The sequence below is a fragment of the Plodia interpunctella genome, chromosome 2, assembly GCF_027563975.2.
Source record: "Plodia interpunctella isolate USDA-ARS_2022_Savannah chromosome 2, ilPloInte3.2, whole genome shotgun sequence".
In the NCBI taxonomy this organism is placed as follows: domain Eukaryota; kingdom Metazoa; phylum Arthropoda; class Insecta; order Lepidoptera; family Pyralidae; genus Plodia; species Plodia interpunctella.
The window spans coordinates 1,555,305-1,575,752 of record NC_071295.1 but is presented as its reverse complement, the minus strand read 5'-3'; the positions used below and the strand labels follow the sequence as shown (position 1 = coordinate 1,575,752).

The 20,448-nt window shown below is 32.7% G+C and overlaps 1 protein-coding gene across 4 annotated transcripts in view; it reads right to left on the bottom strand.

Moving 5' to 3' along the window:
- Positions 1–5,023: 5,023 nt before the first annotated feature.
- The window catches only part of nAChRalpha6 (nicotinic Acetylcholine Receptor alpha6), a 130,186-nt gene continuing 114,761 nt past the window's right edge, over positions 5,024–20,448 (bottom strand). For all 4 annotated transcript variants that reach the window (XM_053753835.2, XM_053753818.2, XM_053753808.2 and 1 more), the window contains 5 exons: positions 19,422–19,508; positions 15,670–15,779; positions 13,380–13,606; positions 12,985–13,188; positions 5,024–11,443 (listed from right to left, as the gene is read on the bottom strand). In XM_053753835.2, the coding sequence (XP_053609810.1) occupies positions 11,359–11,443; positions 12,985–13,188; positions 13,380–13,606; positions 15,670–15,779; positions 19,422–19,508 (713 nt within the window). In that variant the 3' untranslated portion in view covers positions 5,024–11,358. The remainder of the gene's footprint in view (positions 11,444–12,984; positions 13,189–13,379; positions 13,607–15,669; positions 15,780–19,421; positions 19,509–20,448) is intronic.

Here is a 20,448-nt window from a genome sequence, read left to right as displayed (position 1 = left end):
AAAAGTGATCTTTTTTAAATTGACCTGGTTCTTGGATATTTGTCTATATTATGTTATAGAATATAGTATCGACGACCTCGGTGGCGCAGTGGTAAAGTGCTTGCCTCTGAACCGAGAGGTCCCGGGTTCGATCCCCGGTCGGGTCATGATGGAAAATGATCTTTTTCTGATTGGCCCGGGTCTTGGATGTTTATCTATATGTGTATTTGTTATAAAAATATAGTATCGTTGAGTTTACTAACTCAACGATAGTAAGTTCTAGACTTGTGTTATGGGATACTTCCCAAAACACAAGTCTAGAACTTACTTTGGGGCTAGCTCAATCTGTGTGATTTGTCCTTATATATTTATATTTATTTATATATTTATAATTAGTATCCCATAACACAAGTCTCGATCTAACCTTGGGGCTAACTCAATCTGTGTGATCTGTCCCTATATATTTATATTTTATTTCAATGTATATCAGCTCTTATATCATTATTACATACAAGCAATAATACAAGTAACATTCCCATGGATTTACGCCAGGCAGATCGTAAAATCGCGGCCACAGTATACGTTTATGTTTTACGCATGTCTCGAGCTTTGAGCCGACTCGGCAAAGATGCAACCAGAAATAAAAAGCTAACACTTCATAGGCCCCTTCTTCCAAGTTCCGGCGAGAATGGCATGACCTGGATTATTATCATATCTTAACGCAATCAACTTTGCGACCTAAACTGATCTGCAACGAGTTAATTTTTAGTATGAATGCAATTAATTTTAGGTTCCTAATATGAACACTCAGTTGCATTAGAATCGTTCCGTAAAAGTTGATTGTAATCCCAGTGGCGTTTGTTACTTAACTGACCATTTAGAAAAATAAAACGTAAACACTATATTTACTTGGTGTGGACCCCAAATATTTTATACACCAGTATCTAGTTTTACAAAGTTACACCACTTCTCAGAAGCAGCGTTCCAGAAATCCTGACTGCGATAAAATTGTCAGCGCCAAAAAAGGCGGAATCAACACCTTAGCCTCCGTAAACTAAGGCTTGAGCTACATAGAGCGCAATTCTGTTTGGTGACGTTAAATGCAAAGCATTCATTCAGAAATTGGAGCTTCGCAGGCACTTTTGCACGTCGGTGTGTTTAACAATGGTTTTTAACCGCGCTTAGGGCACTTTTCTCAATCCATGGTTTTAACCGGCGCTACGTGTAGACAAGATTGACAAGATCGTATTTTGCATTTTTCTGCTCACAAGAAAGTTAACGTAAATTTTACGGTGAAACCTAGGATAGGTTAGATAGGTAGGTAGTTCTTGAGTTAAGTTAATTTACTATAAGATTTTCCCTATTCACTCTATTATTCCCTTTTCTGGTTTAAGATATTTATTCTCATTAAGAATTAGAACAAATTCACTTCACATGAGAACAACACAATTAAATCTAAACAACAAAATCTATGTTCGGTATGCGCGTACAAATTTGCGTCTCACTATTATTAAGTGTTCGGTGTGCGTTTGTTTACCCTCACTTAAAAATATTGCATCGATCGAGCGGTCACAACTTCGAGCGTCGAGTGGTATCATACAATGATGTAAAGCCCAACGCAACTTGTGTCAATTTCGGGAAATCCATAAATAAAAGAAATGGAAAGTCTAACTCTTGGAACTTTTCAAAGAAATGCATATATTGGCATACGATAGCAAACGGGCATAAGCGAGGTTGAATCCCTACACATAAACTTTCCCCGTAGAGACACACATTTGAAAAAAAACTACGCTTTTATTCCCTAGAGTTACACTTTAATTAACCATATGTTTATCCTCTGTGTACATTTAGGTACTATGAATGAGTATGAAATGAAAAGATTCTTCAGATTATATACAGTTCCAAAGATATACATTTCTCGTTTATATACTTTAAGAGTGAATCCCAATCCTAACTAATACTCGTATTATAAATGCGAAAGTAAGTTTTGACTGACACTAGATAATGCATGAAGAGGTAACAAACCTCTTCATGCATTATCTAGTGAACCGATTGTTATAAAATTTGGTACACGGTTAGAAAATAACCTGGAATAACACATAGGGTACTTTTTATTCTGAAATTCCCACGGCAGTGAAGCCCCGGGGCGCAGCTAGTTAGGTATAATTCTCAAAAGCTGATCGAAACAGTAATATAGTCAGTGTGTCTCTCACTTAAAGGAGTTCCAGAAATCGCCGTGTCATCCGCCGGTCCGGATCGATTCCCTCTGTCAGATAGCAATATCTTCACACCTGTCGCTGGCGTGTCATAACTTCACAGGAACTCCAAGTGAGCACCAACCTGGCCATTTACAAAAATGTCCAGACTTCAGCCAATTTCCTTCAGATTTCATCTATATCTATTCTATAGATATAATTTTATATAATAAAACTGTAAGTGGGCTATGTTCACGCAAAACGTAAAAACTATTGGATGAAATTTGATGCACTTTTTTAAGTTGTATAGCGGTAGGTCTAACTTAAAATCTAATATTAATTTCATCGTGATATGTTGCTTAGAACCCGAGATATTGACAATAAATATTTACACTAGTAGTTTGACAATAAGTAGTTTTTCGAGTTTATCATGTTCATTCAGACTGATAGATGCGACACTTCTACGGGGGTCTTCTTTTATATTTTATATAAGGATAAATATAATAGCTACAGTTGTTGAATAAGGCTGAAAAAGACCAGTTTCAGCCTCAACTTACTTGGAGTCTCGGAGACAGAGATAAAATCTAAGAGTCGAGGGTCTCATAGTGAAGTAAAGAGCAATTTTAAGGGCACGATGAAGGGGCTGAAAAAATGCTTTCAGTTCGGGTGAAGTTTTTTGTCATTTACATATTTTTGTGGCGGTAATTTAGGTTTATTATTGTACAGTCGACAGGCACATCAGCCTAGCAAAATTCGTTGCAAATTCACCTCTATTAACCGCGACTTGGAGATCCGCACAGAGTAACTTGACATGCGGTCGATTTTACAGAGACTCAGTACAACATACAGATTGATATAATACTATTACTGAAATATAGGGAAAATATATTAATAGAACCTTTCTAGAACGAATAAATATCTTATGTTTTCTCTGAGTGGTTTGTAATTGGCGCTCCATCATATGTATATTCCACTCAGACGAAATCAAGTGCGAATGCTAACAAATATAATTATTTCATTTAGTGCATTAAATAATTATTTTGAATAAAATAGTTATGAAATTATAAAATATAAGTTATTATTTACAAAATATATAGACGTGTAATATAATGAATGTAACTTAAAATACCATAAAGTTATTATTTACAAAATATATAGACGTGTAATATAATGAATGTAACTTAAAATACCATAATTTGCCATTAAAAAGTGATATTTTCAACCGGTAGCCAACCCTACACTAAATATTTATTAACCTTTCATTCCACTGTTCCCGTATTAATATTTTCAAGTCACATTGAAAAATTAAGGCGTCGTCGGCACAAAAGGTAACCCGGAGGAAAAATATCCATCAACTACTTCGTTTTGGGGTTTATTTTCTGTGAAGAAAGTACAGCGAACAGTAACCTTTTCAAAATAACGTTATAAAAAAGGTTTATTGCTGTTATGTTCGCGTATTTAGCTTTGCACATTTCTCGTAAGCAAAATACGTGTTTGTAGATATCCCTATAGTGAACCAAAACTATAGTCATGGAGTAAAAAGTTCCTGGTCAGAATTATACGTAGATTATAACCGATTTCGACGACCTCTGTGGCCTATGCCAGCTTCAGACTACCGCCGAATTCAGACACATGCCGACACGAATGCGATGCGATTATGCGAACATTGCATAGTATATATTAGCGCTTTTATTTACCGGAATGAATAAATATAATAAATAAATAAATATATTAGGACAAATCACACAGATTGAGCCAGCCCCAAAGTAAGTACGAGACTTGTGTTATGGGATACTAACTCAACGATACTATATTTTATAACAAATACATATATAGATAAACAGCCAAGACCCGGGCCAATCAGAAAAAGATCATTTTCCATCATGACCCGACCGGGGATCGAACCCGGGACCTCTCGGTCCAGTGGCAAGAACTTTACCACTGCGCCACCGAGGTCGGCAAATGAAAGATCATCGATGTATACCAAATCCTCCAAAGTTTCGGGATCATGGCGGACAACTACACTGGAGTCCCAGGTTCGATCTCAGGTCAGGTCAAGATGGAAAATAATCTTTTTCAGATTAACCTGGGTCTTAGGTGTTTATCTATAAGTATATGTATATGTTATAAAATATAGTATCGTTGAGTTAGTATCCCATAACACAAGTCTCGAACTTACTTTGGACTTAACTCAATCTGTGTGATTTATCCTTATATATATTTATTATTATAATTATTATGTATAATTCATACACCTAATTATTTTATATACACCTGTAACGGTTGTAAAATCACCGATTTTATTTATATCATTGATTCCCCCTCTCATCTTACCGTTTTGCCAGTTACTGCCATTGGGCGTCGGAGCCCAGAGATCTTACGTTACTTTTTCAAATTCTGCCATACAAACGTATCTCTCGTAATTGTCTCACCTTGAACAAAGCTTACCTATTGATATTCGGCCCCTTTTGAAACATTACATTGTATGATTTGTGTCACATTGTGTGACACTATGTGGCTCACATGCATTCATAGCCACCAGTGGAATATTAGTTCTGAAAGCGTCAACTTAGTGACAAAGGAATATATAAATTAAACTGAAACAATGTTATATTTGATATAGAATATATTTTCCCATATTACGTTGGCTTACCTTTTTGTCGCTCATATAGGACGCTGAGTATTGTAATAATTCTAGACAAGAACTTTAAAAGACCTAACGTTTTTGAACATCGTGCTTTTGTTAATTAACCGTTACTAACCTTTTTCCACGGGTAGTTACCCGGTTTAATTGACGGCAGCTTAAAAGGTTTATCGTCGTAAGTGGGAATAAAAAAAAAACGACAAAATAGTATAAATCAGATTGCTTTAATTTATTTTAGTTTTATACAAATCGAATGCTACTTACGATAGTCAATTTTAACGAATACGTTTACCCGTTGAATTTTATGTTACAAATTTACCTTTGCATTAAGTTTTTCATCTATTATAAAAACCTCCATAGGGGCTTTTCATTATAAATCTTACACAAACGCTCGGCAATATTTATTTACTTACTGCAGTCATATTTATTAATTTAATTTTATTATCTGACTATTTAAGCCACAGGAACACAATATGGAGTATGTGATAAAGTGGAATGATACATCTGTTGGTCAATATTCGAGCGATCGTAGAGTTTCCTCCTTCCACAGGGAAATTTCGCGAAAGCAGAGTCCCTAGGGCTATCCCAAAAGTTTCCGGGTGAAATAGGGTTGCCCCATGACTTTTTGCATCGGTTCATCAGATAACACAATCGATTTAGAGATTACCAACACGAGTACAGTCTGTAAAGTCTAAATAAAGCTAATCTAAACTGAATCGAGTTTTGTTTCATTTCCGAAGTAATGATAATAACTTTACTATATCTATTGTGAATAGAAATAATGATTTCTACTGTCCAAATATAATTTTGTATTTATAGAATTAGTTTGATATTTGTTTTCTCAGTTTTTATTAAACAAGTGCCTATGATATAAGTGAGATATATTAATAAACTACTTGAAAATTTTTGGCCTATATTAAATAGGCCCAAATTTTGAGAGGCCTGTCCGTGTTATTTTTTTATTTTCAATTAAGTAGTAATTAAAGGAAAACCCTGTGATTGCTTTTGTAAAATTTCCCTTGTTAAACTGAAGGCTATACATATGTTACGATGGCCGACTAGCAAGCATGACTGAAGCGTGTATGATAAGAATATAGCGTGATGTTTTGTTTTCTACTTTGCATTCGCAATCAAATATGGCATAGCAAGCCTCATATATGAGTCATATTTATTCAACCAACCATGTTCTTTATTATAATTTACATATAGAGAGCCATTTATGGACCTATTTTAACAATATTTCAAAAAAACAATAAACGATATATTTATATATCGTATAATCGATTTTAACTTAAATGTTATTTTGTTTGAATTTTTGTTGAAAGTTGAAAAATTCAAACTCAATGACAGGATGAGCAAAATTATTCTTTTTTATACATATTAAATAAATAAAAAGATTAATAAAAATTCGACTCAAAACTCCGTTTCCGTACAAAGACAGATGGATATCGAGTTTTTTCTGTATATATATATTTTTTATTAGTTACTTATAGCAGAAGTGGTAAAACCTATTTTATGTTGGTATAATTGTCAATTAATTTGCTTGCATGTAAAATGGTACAAGAGAATGTGAGAAAAGTGTTAATGAAACCCAATTATAGAATCCAAATCTTAAACTACAGCATTCTGGATTAGAAATGTACATGGAACTCCAAAATACCTGTTTTACGATTAAAGCATTTAGTTTCTGTTGTGCAATATTTATTTGAATGTATGTCTGTATGACATAAATAAAAACAATAGATGGCTACAAATATATATTTTTACGTTCTTGTCAAAAACGGAGATTTTTTATAAAAGAATATTAAGCATTGTGGACATTGGAATGTTTAAATAGTAATGAGAATTCTTGTAATAGCATAGTTTCAGTTAAATATTTAATAATTTGATAATATTTAATTAGATTAGTGATTAAATTCACGATCCATGTATATATATGATCATACAGACATACAAAATAATGTTTCGAGTAGAGAGTAGATTAAATATTTGTGTAAAATGGTTCCTCAGTGTAGTGAAATTCGGATAGAGGTAATAGATATAAGTCATTTTTAGACATAGTTGCATCAAAAAAGTAACTAAAAATATTTATTATATGATTTTATTGGTAAAGAAACTTTAAGGCGAAAAGATGTAAGATTATTTCACTTATAAAATTTTAACAAATATTGCCCAAATTATTATTATTGAATCTGGATCATAACAATTGGTACAACATTTGGATAGGCTTAAATTTTGGGCCTATTCATTTTTAATTATATCATTATTATGATGGTTTTCAAAGAGGCCTGTAAATGTGGTATATATGAGATATTTCCGCAACTATGTCTAAAACAGCTAAACAGTTATAAAAATTAAGCACATTCCAGTGAATTACATAGAAGATATGAAAATAAGGTGCGACCTACAGATCGATGTATGCTTTTGACAGTTGTGTATGTAAGTTACGTCTACCCGGTCCCGTACAGGCGATTGTTTCGTTTTATGTAGAACATTTTCTACGTTACTTTTATACATTTGTTTTATTTTATCAAAGTTCGGACCGCAGACGAAGCCCTAACAATCGTTTTCACAACCTCTCGTTTATTTTTTAAAAGAAAAAAGTTTTAAAATTGGCTGGTCGGCCCTCGTCTGCCGTCCGACCAAACGTTAACATTAAATTATATGTTAACAAACACCCTAATTCGTTTTTATTTTTTACAATAAAATTCTCAACTTTATCTGTTATTTATACCCCTATAACCCAACTTAATTTCAATATTTATAAACCCTATGTTTTGGCACTAACAAATCTAATTAAACATATCAATTAATTTTATAATTTCATTTCCTTATCACTTCCGAATGGAATTTTACACATAGTATAATATAATAATACATTTAAATCAATAACAAATTTATTGATAAATATTTAATAATTTGGGTATTTGATATTAAAATCAATATAATTTTGATATAATTAAAAAAGTTGTAACATCAATAAGTATTGATTTTATATAATGAACAAAGGAAAATGTCCTAAAATAATATTATAATGATATTATTTGAGCACCACACGGTATTATAACAAAGGTAATTGCAAAAGGACCGTAATAAATAGTAGTAAATATTAATAAATGTTAACAGAAATTAATACAATGTACTTTTTTTTCTCCTAGAATCAATAGAAATGTTGAAGAAAAAAATCTTATTCGAACGCGCCATTTTCTGAGAATCAAATCAATTATCCGCTATAAAAGTACCTACACACAGCGTTCTCTCATGTAATATTTATTTCTTAGAAAATGGCAGGATAGTTATACATACGCATACAATCGCACTCAAAATAAATCTATGAAAAACAAAACGTTTATATCCAAAAGTTGATTTGAAAGAACACACCGAGACGTATTTATTTAATTAGTCGACTATTTAGTGAGCTTTCTTATGATACTTAGTATAGCTTAAAGGGACACAACACTAACTAGGCTATCACGACATCTATAAGAGTGAAATCGAGGAACGGACATAGATAAGATGTGAATTATAATGTATTTTCATTAAATAATACTCCTACTTAGTTACAATATAGCTCCTACAAGTAATAAGGGCTCTAATAGTGGAAATCTTGACGAATTTTTGTGAGTTGATCGAATTAAAAAAGCTAAATAAGTACACATAAATAAACAATTAAAAGAGATTGTTGTTGTTCACAAACTTCAAATCCGCGATTCTGACTTCCCAAACCCGATAAAGTTTCCGCAACTCAATTGTAGTTAAATAAAAAAATATATATAATGCTCATAAAAAGATAAATTGCCTTTCAATACGCGGACAGTTCATTTTCTGCTCTGATAAATATGTCAACATGTTATTTCGAGACGTCCACATCGTATTACCAAAAATTCGCCAAATGATATCCGAACGCTGAGTTTCATAACCTCAAAATAAATAATGACAAAAACACTACATTATCGTAGCAACGTTCTAATTTGTGAAATAACATTAAGTCTTTTTCCGCATTTTCTAAACTTTATGTACAAAATACACATCGCGATATTTACACAATTATTAATAAAGTTACGTGTTTTACAACTATAATTATTAACTAGTTACTGATACTGCAGCGTTTTTTGTATATTTTTTTCCTACAACTTTTTCTATTTGAAACAATCGGCCAATAAATGTGATAGGTTGCGTGTGTTCTACGAATATATTAATTTACCATTGCATATACGTGTGAGTAGATATGACAGCCGAAAGAGCGAAATTTTTACACATTAAATGGCATAATGAATGGAAAAAGACGTATGTAACATAGGTATAAGTATTTTAGAATAGATATAGATATATTTCTATATCTCATCGGCCAATATGTGTATCAAGCTTTAGCGGTTGTTAAACGGTGATAATTTAAATAGAGAGCTTTGCCAAAGAAATACGAAATACTGGAAAACAAAAAAATGATAACTTTATGCACATCACAATTTCACGCTAATCGCTGTCATATGAACGTAACTATCGACATAAATTTTACATTACATTCTATCAATAACAAATCGTCTCTCGTTATTAGATTTATTCCGTAATTTATCAAATTAATTGGTTATCAGACTGTATTAATCTTTATCAGTAAAACTCACTAATTCTACTGGTTCTTTTAATTGCTGACTCATCAATTCCATCACTTTTTGCAATTCCTGTTCCAAATTTAATTTCCAACTGATTTAGCTTGAAACTTCGTCCTTCTTCAGTTGTCTAATGTACTCTAAGCTATCTTTTGTCTATACCAATATTGATCCTTCATGTTATGTACATTACTTACCCTAAAGTAATGTCCACGTGTGTGATCCCTCATTTGTTTATTAAAAGGATACTATTACAAACTTGGTTTACAAACTATGGAGCCTTTCCTATAAGATCTTAATTACGACTAGTGTCCGACCAAGGATTTGATTTTGAAAGGTCAAAGATTTTTAGGCCCAAAAATCGACAGAATTTCCGGCCACGCTTAAATTCGGTATGTCGTTCACATAATATAATATATTACATTAATGTTACCACGATTACTTTAACGATTACATTTTGTTGATGTTCACATAAGTTACTAAGACTTTGTTAAACGGGTAAAATATGTACTAATTTTTTTTTACTTATTTGTTTTTCATTTTGGCTGAAAATCCTGTTTCGATCGAACACTATTTAGGACCCTATTTTCAAATATACTTATAACTTCATCAAAATTTAGCACGCCTTACACAGACGACATAAAAAACGAGATCATCAAACTTTTCGATTTACGTATAGACACAATTACATCCATTCTCGTTATGGACAACTTTGTAGAAACTTAAGTCTATCCCCACACATCAGGGCCGTGTCTAGGACATGGTAGGCTCTCGTGTTTTCTTACAAGTCTACTTTGTATACGAACTTGATCACACACGTCCGTGTCGGTAACGAAGCTTCAGTGTTCTGTGGTCCAATTCATAAATTTCCATTATTTTTTTCTTGACCTACGTAATGTCGTTTATGATCAGACAGCCCTTAATGAAACTTGAATGCATGGTCTAGTCATTACTACGCACCTGCCATGTCATTGGAACGATCCTGATATTTAGATATAGAACTAAATTGTTAGTCTATTTTCTGTGTTAATTCACATACGTAATCGTTATATAATATTTATTAGAAATTCTCTTAAGATCTTGAAACACCTGACACACAAAATCAAAGCTAACATTCCTTTCCTTTAACCCAAACCTTTAACAGTATCAATTAGAAATATAATTATATGTAACAAATTATACTCGTCAACATTTATTCTGTATAACACCCTAGTTCAACATCACAATCTTTTTATAATATGTTGGACTTAACATTCTATTTAACGTATTGATTTATATTTACCGTCTTTCGACATTAAGGAGACGTGTGCGTTTGAGCCGCGTAAGATATAGTTTATACATAGATATATTATCGAGACCACTCGAATTGAAATTCAAAAAACATTGAAATATACCAATGTGGCAGTGGTGAACCAGATGCGCGTTGGATTATCTGATATAAAATAGAACAAAATGACAAATTTCAGTGAATGTTCATAATTAAAGTATCAACTTTATAAATCAATGTAAAGATTATGTACCTACCTAATAGAATTAATTACGGTAGACGGATTTAGATATGCAACTGAGTGGACTGATTAAGTTAATGTAGATAAAAGTTCTATACTCAACAGTAGATCATCGATAACTGATAATGATGATGACAATGCAAAACAGAAACACACTGTATGCAGGCCGCTTCCAACCGGTCATCCAGGAATTCCTTGGGGTAACCTCATGTCAAGCTGTGAACTCTGTTGCTGTGCTAGAAATGATGATGAAGACACAAAAAACATGAAAATGCACATAACATCGACAAAGGTAAATAAAGAAAATATTTTATAAAAACACAATTAAAAACGACTGGCCTCGCTAACAGTCTTACAACTATTACACCGTCGAAGTGTAAATTTCTCTCTTTGCGCTGCGCCGGCGACCGACGCTCAGTTTACTCTCATTGCACGATTATGTGTGGCGCCGACAACAACACTGCCACTGTGGCGATGATCGTGAATAGTGTGAACACGAATAAGCAAAACCTGTGAACAAATGAGATATATGATACTAAAAATCATGTATAATAATATTAGACGCCAGATGTTTATGAGATACTTTGATATTTGAAATAGAAGTGCTGCCACTTGAGACTAACCCAAAATAAAAATCGGCAATAATATATTATTTGGATGAAAATAGTGTTTCGGTAGGCAATTCAGCCAACGTTCATATTTAAACTTTAAACTTATAGCGATTTATTTATGCTGTTAACTAACCTAACGTAAACTCGAGATTTTAGTTTTACAGTTCAAGACAGAGTTGTTAAGACGTACTTAATGAAAGATGTTAGTTGCAACTTCAAAAATGAAAGATTGTAATTTTCTTTTGCAAGTTCTTGGTAAATTTCATTTCGTAAACAGTATTCCAGGAAAGGCACATTTATAGTCGTAATCCGGCGAACTACACGGGTGAATTCGGTAGCACATATATATATATCATAAACAACTCGTATAGTTTCGTGGTCGTATACTATGCGGTGATATATTTCAGCCCAAAGTGATCCGGTCCGGCTTAGCAAGGGTATAGAATATTAATACAGCAAATCCTTTTTAGAGACGCTACACGAATATCATATCGATAGTGTAACAGTGTATAAACAAACTTAGATGTATTTTGGTTACTTGGAAACTAATACATTTATTTTTATTATTCGTATCTCTCATCTAAGCGATTTCTCGGCTTCTTCCGCAGCCATTAAGCGTTAAAGACCGTACGATTTTTTTCGTACATTATGAATATATTATGAACATATTATTCTAGTTATTTTCTAAGAAATGAAGCAAAGTCATGTTATTATGTAATATTTCGTAGAAAAAAAACGTGCACAAATAAAACATTTTACATGAATATCAGAAATACAGTATGTACATATGATGTAACTATATGAATTACAGGCAATCAATGCGCTCTATTGGGAATCAGAGATGAATAGAACACAACAACAAAATAATATTTGCAGTCATTTTCCTATATAGGATCAGCAAAATAAATAACGAGAAGTCCCTTGGGAGAGGAGATTAATTTTGCACTGTCGTGTTTTGTTGTCGGAGAGAGGAAATTAATGACAAAAATTTAATAATTGAAATAAATTCGTTTTGTTACATTGTTTGGAAACGTCATACCGCAGATTTGTACAAATGTAAATAAAATAAATTAAAAAACCAACCAAACCTTCGTTTAAAAACCAACGGCTTAAACGAAGTTTTTCAGAATCTGTTTTTTTCTTTTTTTATTAATGTTTTTACAAGACACAAAGTGTCTTATCACATTCGTTGAAAATATTTTGGTTTCTATTACTTAAATTAGTATATCATCCATATATGTAGATAAAACAACTGTCAATAATCATTGTCGCAAAATTCCAGTTTCTGATGAGCTTAGAACTCCCACAGTATGAGATTCAGTCTTTAGTAATTCCTGTTGAGACTGCTTATATCCATATTTGTGGATAATTGGATAACCAGACAACAAAGCAATAAGTTCTAGCACAAATCAATATATCATCAATATAAACGAAACACACCTGTCGACAACCATCGCCGCAAATTTCCAGTCGCTGATCAGCTCAGCCTCCTCGTCCGCTTTTTTCATCCGGGCCGTGATGAACTGCAGCTCCCTGAGAATCAGGTGCAACTCTCGGTGGTGGCTACCCAATCCCCCGCCCACGTCCTCCATTGTTGAAGGCCGCACGAAAGAGCGACGGAAATCCGTGCGGAATATCGAACATCTACGGCAAAATAATCTTGTTACAATAGTTGAATGAGTTGTTCATTGATTACTGGATTGTGTTGAAAGTCGAGAATTTAGTTGTGCCACCACAGCTGTATCTGAGGTAAGAAAGGTATTTTCAAGCTAGTCAATCATTAAAATATATTTTTTATATAAACACTAACATTTTGTAGCTTTTAAAATACTCACCCTGGTCCTAAATTCCCCGTGGAAGCTGTGCTATTAGGCGCCGGCGGGGCATGCCTAAAGTCATCATCTATATCTAACACGTTAGCCAGAAGCGACTTCGACGACCGCTCCTTTAGCTCTAGTTCTCTCATCCGATTGGACATCATGATCGTCTTCCTCGTGATCTTCTTCCCAGGCCTTGACATCCTCAGGATCCACGGCAGCCATTGCAGGAACACAGTTTTTATCTGTTGATGAAAAAATATGTAAGCCATTGTAAAATTATGTATTAATGTTGGCTACTTATGTCAAACTGCAAGCGGTTTAATGTTAAAATTATTGCCTCATTTTGATTATTTACTTACAATGAAAATCACACTAAATTCACTAAACTATCTACAGTAAGTGATAATATTATGATAATAATACAAATTATATTTATTTTTCACTGTGGATCAAGAAAAAATTATATGACTCAACTCTTTGTGCTTACAGTCGCGTACTGTTTAGGTCAACAGAATATTTACTTGTTTTATTTGCTAATAAACAGTAAATAATAGTAGTTTGCATTAACCAAAGTGTTTAACTTGCCCGCGCTCTGATGAAGTACTAGATAGCTCTTTATAACTTTGAGATCAAATTTTTACTTCGAAACCTTTTAGCGCGCGATAAATAAAATAAACTTTGACTTCAATTTTCTCTTTGATGGCAACTTTTAATCAATACAGTACTTCTCGTCTTAATTTTGTTTGAAAGTACTTTTCATGTTGTATTTTATTTCATACTTGCTTTTAAACCCCTCTTTTTGCGTCAGGGGTTATGACGCAAAAAGAGGGGTGTTATAAGTTTAACCGCTAAGTGTGTCTGTCTGTGTTCGTGGCACCGTAGCTCATTAGATACGATTAGATGCGTTTTTTTTTTAATTTTAATAGCTACTTTTTATGCTATAGTTCTTAGATATGTTTGATCAGAATCGGTTCAGCTGTTCGATAGTTGTAACGAAATGAATACTGAAAGTCGGGGGTTTTACATTTGTCTAATAAATAAACTTGATCACGCGATTTCGTACTCGAGTTTCGTTATGAACTGAGAATTTAAATCTTATAGCAAAGACGATAAATTATAAATAAGTTTCGGAAAATTTTGAAAGTCCTAATTTAACTTGTAGTCTACCCTCCTAATTTGCCAATTTTCGCTAAGAGTGGCTATTTTCGACCGCATGAATACTAAATTTAACTCCCTATTTTACACTAAATCTACCCGAGCCAAGGGTCAAATGTATCTATAAATTATAAACATCATTGTATATCACCTGTGTCACAAGAAATTTATGTACTAAGTTTATAGCACATCAAAGAATGATCCTCAATATGGATAAATTTATCGCAGAGCTGTTTGCAGATAAATTCTATAAATAAGTTGGCATATTTTGTTATCGTATGATTAGTTTACATTCGGATTTTTCATCTTTATAGGGTAAACAACGCATTCGCGTGGGCGAAACCTAAATTACTTAGATCTATACCTATACTCATTATAAATGGAAAAGTGTGTTTATTTGTCCTTCTGTAACAGCAATACGGAGTATTTGGTTCGACGTGATTTTTGATGAAAGCGAAATTTTTAAATATATATGTAACTAGTTTTAGTCCACACGTGAGTTTCTCTACGAACACGGAACAGACATCGTTCTCATACAAACTTTCACCCCTATTATAGAAATTTGCGGATCGATTCTTGAAAACATAGCCTATGTTTAAACGGGGATCTTTAACATATAGTTGAAAACTATACTAAATTTCATCAAAATCTGTCCAGCCGTTTAGCTGTGAAAGCGCAACAGACAGACTTTTGCATTTATAATATTAGTATGGATAAATGTACATATATATTTTGTAAATGTTTATAAAATCTTTTAGTTTTTTTTTTGTTTCCACAGCTGCCTGCCCTCTGTTCTGCGTTTCTCTTTTTTCGCGTTCCGGTTAACTGGAAGTGTTCCCGTCATGCGATAAGTTCACCGTTGTCTTTAAAGTTGCACTTTAATTTACGTACTTATTTATTTTGTAACTAGCTTTTGCACGCGGATTCCCCCGTGTAAATTTCCCACGGGAACAGTTATTTGTCCGAGATGATAGATACCTTGTGTCCTTCTCCATACTTCAAACTACATGTATGCAAAATTTTAAGAAGATTGGTTGAGTAGATAGACCGTAAAGAGGTAACAAATAAAAAACTTGCCTACTTTCACGTTTATAATGTTAATTGGGTTGTGCCATAAAGTTATTTTAAACAAACAAAAAGTATCACTTACCCACTGGGGCATCTCATGTATGTCCGCTGTCCTATGGTGGTAGTTGAGTACCACCACAGTTAGTACCACCGACGAGGCTACCATGAACATGATGCAGTTGAAGTACGTCCCTGTTGTTGAAAAATTGTTAAAACTGTACTTTAGTTGTTGGTTCACACAAAAAAAGTAAATTGTTTTATTATTTTCTTAAATTTTATGAAGTTCAGAAAAAACTGTTTTTTAATTTAAAAAAAAACCTTTACTGATTTTAATAAATGAAATATTATTTTTGTGATTAAAATTCCAATCTTAATTGTAAAAACGGGTGATAAAACCATTTAAATGATTTAGACATTAAAGTAAGGAGAAAATTAGGTACTTTTCAAATTTTAATTCATTTTCTGTTTAATTCTTCTATTAATGTATATGTGTAAGACTAAAACGACACGGAAAGCGGAATGCATGCATATGGAAACGTGCAATGTAATTTATGATATTTATTTTTGCCCCGTTTAAACGAGTTTAGTGCTTAGCGGCAAATATGTGGTCGGATTACTAATAAATTCATGGATAACTACCGCAGCTGCGCGAGGGTACATCAAAATGCTTATGCACGTAATATTTCTGATAAATATGGAGTTTCTTCCTACTTTATATCTTTCCTTGGTTTTGAGTAATAATATTTCAACTAAATATATTTAATTGAAATATCAATTAATCATAAGAACATACATAATTGACACAAACTAAAGATTAAATTAAAAAAAATATAACAAAATGGTACCCGGTGCAAAAGTGCATTGCTAAATATATATACTATTTCGCAAGTAACAATAAATATATCCATGTAAATAAAAAAAGAAAACATAGGATTAAAATCTATTCCAAAATACGATAGGTATTCTTACAATATTTCTTGTCATGCGGACCAACTTCGAACACATTTAAATTATTCGCCGTCTGAGAAACATTAATGCTAAGTAACATAACTCGTGTAAACTAGACATTCGGCACCCCTCGTTTATTAGGTATATATTTCGTTACAGTTAATCATAACGTTATAACTACATATAAAGATAAAAACGAGGGGAAAAACCGCAAAATATATTATTTAGTGGATTTATGATGGTCGAATTATTATTATTGTTGGGAGGATCTCTTCGAGATATGACTATTACTGAATCTCAACTTACATGTGAAACTTGTTCGTTCGTTACTAATGACAATCTTTAAAAAATCTGAAATAAAACTAAATCAGATCAGATCAATCAGATATCTTTGTTTTTCGTTTAGTTTATCAAAAGATCATTCCAACTAAACATAAAAACTTCGGTGGCAGCCAGTGATATTGTATAAAACAATTAATAAACAAAATCCATACCGAAATCGTAAACAATGGACTACGCCACGGAAGTTTATATTGTAATCGACAAAGGAGTTGAATTATCTTTCAGTATCTTGACCTTTATCAATGCGGTTGGTTTATTAACACTCAATTAAAGGCACAGACCAGAAGTTGGCGCCGGGAGATACTTGGAGGCTGGCACAGTACCCGCATCCTCTTTGTAGCTTAACCGCTGTTTAACTTTATTTTCTGCATTTAAACTGCTACAAGCAAACCAATCCTACATATTTATAAGCTCATTTAAATTTAATTTAGGAGAGTTGTGCTTTAATTTTGTTATTTTCCTAATTACATGCTCAATTCTGCCGTCAGCAGTCGAATAGACTACATTGCTCATTAGACCAATCGAGAAATAATAAAAAGAAACGAGAAATGAAAAGGAAATTTAGATGAATGGATTATAAAGAGAAAACGATAGAATTAAATTATTTTAATACATTACAAGAAGATCAGATGCCAGTTTGTTTGAATTGATTTTTAGAAGCTGTAGTGCAGTAACTCTATTTGAAGTGTTTACAGCTTCATAACCGCTGTAAAAGCATAGACTAGCTCCAGAAGGACTCTAAAATGCAAGTTAAGTCAGAAAATAGTAAGTATCTATGCTTCGGTTTAGAATTCAAGCAAAATCATTCTTTACATCTTTGTTATTGTCGTGTTCCAAGAATGTGCTGCGGAATATTCAAAGGGGAAATGTATGCAAAAACTTTGACAATAACTGAAGATTTATTTCAAATCCTACATCAAATATTCCTGGCAACACATCCTTCTGTTTAGGAAAAATCTACTCAATGAGATCGTTTTCATAATTTTTATTTATATGATCATTTATTTTATTAACAGAATTGGTAAAGACGCGATATCTTTCTCACCTATTAGGGGGATAGCCTCTGACGTTTTTGTGATGACGTGTCCCACCAATAGAGAGAAAACAGTTTGCGACAGAAGAATTGTAACACCTGCAAAGATCAATATAATATTCTATGAAAAACAAAAGGATCTATTTACAAGGTTGTACCATCCAGCTCTAAGTTCATATGTCTAGACCTCGTTTCCTGTTTGTGTGCTGAGTCGGTATCAGGGGCTCAAGTTAAATCATAAACAAAACAAAAAAAGTTTTCATGCAAATGCTATTTAGATAGATTTTTATACTTTAGTTGTTAGTCGCTTATTTTACGCAGATATTACTTTTTAAAAGGGTTTTTTTTTTAAGATTTCATAATAACACCACCCTCCAAGTACCCTCCACACTATCTTGGTAACGGAAATGCTAGTAATGTAGACGTATAAAGATAATTTCGTTATTAAAGCTTAAAGTATTGACAAACATGGAATCGATTACGCGTTGAATGCGACACCAAGTAAAAACGGAAAACATATCAACATTGAGAAGACAAACACTGATAGTTATAAATGACGTAACTTACCTTACTGCTCCGTAATACTTCTTGAGTTATGTCATCAATCTTACATGCCATGCCATTGATAAAATATACGTTTTGAATCAGAAAAATACAATTTTCAGAAATAAAACTATAGCAAGAAAGCTTGAAAGAAGAATCGCGAAATCGATTCCAAGAAACAAAATAGAATGCCGAAAATATGACTACAAACTTAAATTGACGACATAATACTCAGGGATCTATATAAAACGTAGTTTGATAGAACTGTACAATTTTATAAATGTTCATGAACAATTTTCGACATGATTGTGAAACTTATATCAAGTAGTTCCAATGACTTGCCAATTGTAATATCCTGATATTAATTTTAACTAAATTGCCAAACATTATTCTCAAACTAAGTTTTTATAAAGAGCATCCGCACCGAAGTGATTTTTTAAAACTCAGACGCTAAAATGCGTCGATTCATATAATCTTCCATCCAATTATCTTAAAAGCATAAGCATGATTTTAAGTAACATCTAGCCATCATACTAACTTTTAAAAATATTAACAGAAGAAAATTACATCGAACCACTTAGCATACATTTAAACTTGTACCATTTTGTAGATTAAATATTTTAGCGTACATAATTTACTCCTTGTAATGTTTTAAAATAATTCTTAATTTATAATTTGTTTTAGAAATAAAAATAATGATAGCAGAAAAAACAAATGAAGAAACGTAATGGAACAAAACTTGAAAATGAGCGCGTAGCGTATTCTAATGTCATTTTGACACTTGTTTTTTTTATATGCATTATATGCACATCGGAGCATAGTAAAATAAATTATAAAGTAGCGACTGGCTGAAATAAAGTAAAGGTTCATCAATACCTTAACAATAGGATACGCCACAATAATGAAGAATTAAAAACAAAAACATGGGAGCAGAGGAATGTAAACAAGGGCAGGTTTGGGCAGTGTACCTAACAGGGGGATTGCGTCGGACACCTGCGGCAGTGTCTCGGCTACCAGGTTGAGAAACACCGTCAGCGATAGAAGAATTGTGACTCCTGTAACCAAACACATCGTTAGGAACCCTACCATAATGTCCTGTCCAGCACCATATACTGTATAGATATTTGCCAGAACATCATCGTGTACAGTTGGTAATTTGCAATTACCTTATCCTTTGTTTACAAATTTATATTTAAATTCTTCTATGTCGTATTCCGTAAAATATAGTGTCTTGTTTGAATCATTATCAAGTCTAGACTTATACTGTATATTTTTAAAATCCTTACTAATATTTTGTTAATACACACAACTCTCCGTAACGTCTAAAATGATGATGACGCAGGTAACACAGAATGGTGTCTACAACACTTACCGCCGGACACATCGAGGGTACTAACATATAACAGTCATACCACATTCTAGAACAATCTAATATTTAACATGGCACACGTTGCTTCCTGAGCTCTAAAAGTTATCCCCTCTGGCCTCGTAGACGGTTGTAGGGTAAAGTTTAAGTTTCATACCGTGTATGACTTTAAATGTGTTTGTAATTGATTAAGAAACGTGGACTAGAAATTAACAATGAAAACTATCTTCAGTTTTTAAAAGAATTTAGTTTTATTGTTGAAAAACAAAATTGTTTTGGTGTTATATTAATAAACTTCTATGTTTCTGGAGTATTATGATCTGCCTGTCTGTGGTGTAATCATAATGCACTGATCCACACTAGTTCAAAAATAGGATAGGATATACGAAAACTAGATCATAAAACAACTGGTGTCACGTTATAAAAATAGCCATAACGACACTGATAAAATTGAAAAATAGTCTTTAAATCATTTTCATACCACAGAATATAATTAGAAATTAATTAGTGTTGAATAATAAAGAAACGGCTCTTTCCATAAAATCAAAATACAAAAAAATACAAAAATACAAAATATTTTATTCAGTAAGTACAATTCTTTACACAATTACATTGTTGGGATCTACTTT